The sequence below is a fragment of the Papilio xuthus genome, unplaced genomic scaffold (genome assembly GCF_000836235.2).
Source record: "Papilio xuthus unplaced genomic scaffold, Pxut_1.1 DF828177.1, whole genome shotgun sequence".
NCBI classification, from domain to species: Eukaryota; Metazoa; Arthropoda; class Insecta; order Lepidoptera; family Papilionidae; genus Papilio; species Papilio xuthus.
The window spans coordinates 1480756-1486682 of NW_013530472.1; the positions used below are offsets into that span (position 1 = coordinate 1480756).

At 33.9% G+C, this 5927-nt stretch overlaps 1 protein-coding gene across 1 annotated transcript in view; it reads left to right on the forward strand.

The window, feature by feature from the left end:
- The first annotated feature begins 760 nt into the window (after window positions 1-760).
- The window catches only part of LOC106113894 (succinate dehydrogenase cytochrome b560 subunit, mitochondrial), an 8346-nt gene continuing 3179 nt past the window's right edge, over window positions 761-5927 (forward strand). The window contains exons 1-2 of the mRNA XM_013306947.1: window positions 761-874; window positions 5056-5300. Of these exons, the coding sequence (XP_013162401.1) occupies window positions 804-874; window positions 5056-5300 (316 nt within the window). The 5' untranslated portion in view covers window positions 761-803. The remainder of the gene's footprint in view (window positions 875-5055; window positions 5301-5927) is intronic.

A 5927-nucleotide genomic window follows, 5' to 3' on the forward strand; every position in this document is an offset into this window, starting at 1 on the left:
GACGCGAGAGAGATGTCTACTTACACTAGACTCACTGAAAAATAGGATCGCGGTCTATTCAACTACTGGCAACTTACTACAAAGGCTGCTGTTGAAACGAATATAACATTTTAAGTCGCCGTGGACCCGACTTAACTTGCTCCTGCACTTTGTAAAGTGTAAATCGGGTTTCATAGACATAACTGATATAGAATAAGCTCTATGTTCCGTTTTCGTTTCTTTATCGTTTTTTTAGTTGGCACAGCTTCGCTATAGGCGTATATTTGTAAACATAAATGTAAGTTAGCGAATACAAGAGAGGGGTGGAGAGTCGCCGCGGGTCATGATTTTAACTTTATTAAATTAGGATTTTGTGGCGGGCCACCGGCAATGAAAATTACATTACATGTTGTCACCAATATCTGGGAATTTATGGAGTAGGTTTTCGTTGTAAATTAATGTTTGCACCATATATTAATTTAACAGAATATGAAACCTATTTGCCTCTCATCTCTATAGATGGACAGGTCATTGTTTTGCAATGACAGCTTTTGCTTCGTTCCAACTTAAACGAGCTTGTTGATGTTCCTGACAGGTAATTCTATCTCTATTGTTAGCTCGAATACTCATCACTTGTAACAACCGTAACGATCAGCACTAAAATGGCGAAAATCAAATAGGCACAAAATGTTACGCCCTATAGCCTGTCAATGTCTAGTGGTCAGTTGCACACAAATTGACGTAAAAGAAAGAATTTTTTAAAAAGTTAATGACAGTAAAATTTCATAATTTAGTTTGTCATCGTATACATTTTTAAACTAATAATGATTTCCTTGATTATGAAAAATTATCACGCACCAAGACTTAGTCTTACAAGGATCCTTAATAAGAAATGGTAAGATCTTTATACCAAATATATATAAATAACCATTTTAATAGCATAAGATATTTTGTATATCAATGTACTAAACTATAATAATGCATCAAAATTATGAAAAATATAGTAACTCTACCATACAAACATCGCATACGGTTTTAAACCTTTCGCTTTTAACAAAAATACAAATTGCAATTCTCCCTCCAGCCACCCTTCTCTTATGAGAGCCGCTGATGAAATCACAGATTTCATTTTGCTTGCATCTGTTTATGCTTTCAACTTTTGCTCCTTTGTTTTTAGACAGACAACGAATAAGAGTATCTGTGTACGGGATAAGGGTTTTCTCTGATCATACATAGAGCACTTTTTCGTATCGATAATGACATTAAAAGTTTACAATGCAATTAAAATAAAATTACAAAGACTTTTCAAAAAGGAGGGAAACAGCGAGGTCAATATGTAAATGCAAAAATCTAACGTTAATGATAAAAATATAAGCGAAACTAACAATACTAATTATCAAGTAGTTTAATTTGAATAGTTTATTTTTCCTTACTAGGTACGGAACCCTAAAAAGGCTTTATCATTAATATTGATATGTATATGTATGTTTTAAATGTCCTAATAGAATGTGTATATCATAAGAAAATTATGAGCTTTGAAATTAGGGAATGAAAACAGACATAAATATCATTGCATCATAAACAAAGATGAAATTGCGTATGTATCGCAGGATAATTGAGTGAGGCATGCACGAATGCACCGCGGGAATATTCGAGTGGTATGGCCCGTGAATGAACCCTCGAAACCAACCGATATGTATTTCCCGCGCCCAATGCGAACGTACATTCCATTATTCCAATACATGCTCGATTTTTGTTTATTATATTTGAGTACTAACTATGCTCGGGACTTCGGTCGCATGAAATACTGCCTTCTGCTAACATTCATTACTTAGGCTAATTTTACTTATTTTACTAAAAGTTACAAAACGTTCATATACACGTTACACATTCCTAAACAAACTTTCATCCTATTCTATTGTTGTCTTACACCCTTGAGGGTAAAAACTTTTTAAATTTTCAATGTAATAGCCTAATCGTTAAGGAAACGGATTTTCGACCACGAGGTCGGGAGTTCGAATCCCGGCATTCGACTATTGTCGTAAACCATATCCTAGCACAAGCCTAGAGCTTAGTTGAAATAGTACAAGAAATATTAGTAAATTTACAAAAAAATCTGCTAATATTTTATCAAAAAGAAAAAATATTTATATAAAATTAACAGTCTGGAAATTCAGTTTCAGGATTCTGACTGTAAAAATGACGATACTTGCATACCACTTTTCATCCAGCTTTTACCCTTTTTTCGGGTTTAATAGTAGCCTATGTCCTTTCAGGGGATCTAGACTGTCTGTATACAAAATTTCATTTGAATCAGTTCAGTAGTTTTGGTGTAACCGGTACAAAAACGCTTATAAGAATTTTAGATTTTTTTTACGATTGACTCGGAAAGTATAACTTATTTTCTATATTTCTGCAGAAATAAATTAACTGTCTTCCATTTATCATATGCAATGTTTATAGAATTGGAATAAGGATGGTGAATTAATAATGAAAAGAACGTAGCAATTCAATAAATGTATCTTTTTATTTTTTATTTATCCACGTTCATCGGTTCCTCGATCCACAAGTATGTAGTACGACTCTTTGCTTTTGTTGGTAAAATATTTCATGATGTTCTGAGAGATTGGTATTGAGCAAGCCTTTGTGAGAGACATTAAAAAACGTTGGTATTAGGTTGTAATCTCATTCGACTGACTCGTCCAAAAAGCATAAAATTCATTTTTCCAAATGCTTTTTAATTTTCCCTTCCAATAGTATTCAACCATATTAATGACGTTACACGGAAAAGGCAAATTACATTTATAATTATACGTGAAGCGCGTGAACTTTATTATAAACGATTTTAAGTTAACAGGAAAAAACTTTGATTATGAATTATACTCGAATTTTGACCAATATTTCATATTAACTAGATGTCGCCCGCAACTCTATCCGCGCGAAATTAAAAAAAATCTTAATAAGTAGCCTATGTTTTCTTCCAGACAATGTTCTATATTGTTCCAAATTTCATCGAGATCTGTTGAGCAGTTCCAGAGATACCTTCTAACATCCATTCATCCATTTAATCATTCGCATTTATAAGTAAGATTTACTATTAAAATAGTAGTCTTTTTACCCGTTAATGTGATTCGTATAATTTACTTGTCGTTGTGCCTACGCTAGAGTGTATCAGCATCAGTTGAATAAACGAATTATCGTTGATCCCCTGATATAGGTAGCGCAAATTCTCTGATACTTGCCCATACATTAAGTACCAAACGTACCTTGTTTTCAGTCTGATTTTCGGACAGTATTCAAATTGCATCAGTCCGATGCAAATTACACATTATACAGGCGGACTGACGGCTCTAAAAGTGGGTTTCCACTGTAAAACACGTGTAGCAAAAAATGTTGTCGTCCTTCTCACTCTACTTGAAAATTTAGCGACAGCAATTAGTTTTGTACAGATGTTTCGATGGTGGAAACTCGCTATTGTTATTGTGCATTTGACTTTGTACTTCGTCGCCCCGGCGTTAATAAATTACATTTAGATTCAAAGTTTCCTCGCGCCAGACGGATTACTCGTACATTTTGGTGATATTGTAACTCAGTATCTTTTATAGTGAAATTCCACTGCTGTGTTTTTTGTGTTTGTCTCCGTTTCGTCAAAGACAATGTAAAATATTAGTTTTCTATGTTTCAAATTGTTTTATTCATAAAACATAGATTTTTATCAATAAAGTAGATATTAGTTGCACTTCTGTGAAAATATAATTTATGTCAGAAGCAAAATTAAAACTGAAGGCAATATGGGCGTTTTTGTTTATATTTTATTAACCACTTTATACTACCTTTATTAAAACGCCGAGCAAAGCTTTTGTTCATTGAAAATAATTAAGACGAGACACACTTTCAACAAAAAGACGATACCTCTTTGTCCGTTCGTTTAAAGAAAAATATACACATGCTGTTAATTTGTTGCAGGAAGCAAAAGTTAATGAATATACGAAGTTCAAAAAATGATATATTACTTTTCTAATTTACCCAAGTTCATAAATGTACTAGTTGTCGCGCGCGACTCTGTCCGTGATGAATTAAAAATAAATTAATCCAGATTATATTATACATCTTTGCCAAATTTCACCGAAATCTCTGGAGGTACCTTCATACGAACATCCATTCATCCATCCAAACATTCGCATAATATTAGTAAGATAGTAAGATTGTATTTATATTTAAATTTATAAAAATTAGTAGTCATTTTAATAAAAAAATTATTAAAAATTCCGTTGGAAATGGATTTCCTTATTCTAATGGGTCTTGTTATCTCTTTGTAAAAGTTCTTTGCTACGACAATGGTATTTGAAAAAAATCGATTCAAAGTGCACTCTAATGGTGGAATGCAATCAGTGATGTTCAGACCAGGCAAAGTGCGCAAAGGCCAACTCGATTAACTGGTCGTCACTTTTAGCACTGCCATCCGGATCCACTTCCGTCAAACGATGTACATTTTTATCGAGACACTTCCTGTCCTGGCAATATTACGCTCTGGTATTTCGATATCGATTTTTATTTGCATTAATAATATTATAATAGTAAGATTTTTCGCTAAGTCAATAAAGTTTCTTTGTTCGTAAAATTATTAATATGACTTCTTGAAACAAGAATAATTTCACAGAATCCCTTGAATATACTAATACAAGCTTATATTATCTTGTTCATTGCGCTTAGTACAAGGAGACGCATAATAATTAATACAATCCTTTGAGTACATTTGCTTATTCGGAGTTGAATGTCGGAAAATTAATTATTAATTCAATTGCCTCTTCGTGCTTCATGAATTCTACGATGCATTAGTCTTCCAAATAGATCTATTAGCCGTCTTTTCAGATGTCACACTTCTTTATCATGACATCTTTAACGCAATCCATACATCTTTACGTCTAATGAGGTCGTCATATTCCACGTCCATATTAAAAATTGTTTCCTAACATTAGTATGAAACTTCACATAGCTTTATAAATCCTTAACAAAATGTTTATACAAAGTTGAAATAAATAAATGAGGTTAAATTGTGCTTATGCCTTTTTTCAGTCTCTTCTATCAGACGACTCCGGGTCTGCAGCTGGTTACATCCTTTGCAACAGATCCTTGTGGCAAAAAGGGAGGAGGTGGTGGTGGCGGGGGCAAACATACTGTAACGTACAAATCATACACCCCACCGCAATACAAACCGCACGACAAAAAGAATATGGATCTGAATAGACCGATGTCGCCGCATCTAACCATCTACGCGCCCACGCTGCCTGCTATGACTTCTATAGCCCAGCGTATTACTGGTAATAATATTAAGTTTATATTTTTATCTTAATTATTTTTATATCTAACTTCTTACTTATATTACAAATGCGTATGCTTGGATGGATGGTTATTTGTTTCAAGGTATCTCCGGAACAACTAAACGGATCTTGATATAATTTGGGATAGAAAAATAGATTTTTTTTGAATACCGAGCGGATGGAATGGCGGGCGACAGCTAGTTCTTTCAAATGCGTATGTTTGGGTAGATGTATGGATTATTGATACCGAGTAACTTCAACAATTCAAGGTATTTATTAAATTTGAAACTGAGATAAATTAGAGCTAAATATGCAAAAGGTATTAACGCAGACTAGTATGCAACAGTTCACTTCATCATCAGCCCACTATATGCCCCCACTGAGGGGCTCGGAACCTACCGTAAGTCAGGGGTGACTAAGCTATAATCAACCACGCTGGCTCGGTACGGGTTGATTGATACAGTTCAATTATTAGACCAAAAATAAACCTAACAAAGAGCCTATAATGGTGGGGAAAACACAAATCGACACCTTACTCGTTTCCTTCTTCCTCCTTCAAAATCGATCAAGCTATTTATATTTCTACATTAATGGGGTCACAATAACAGCGACGTTCGCAAATCTATA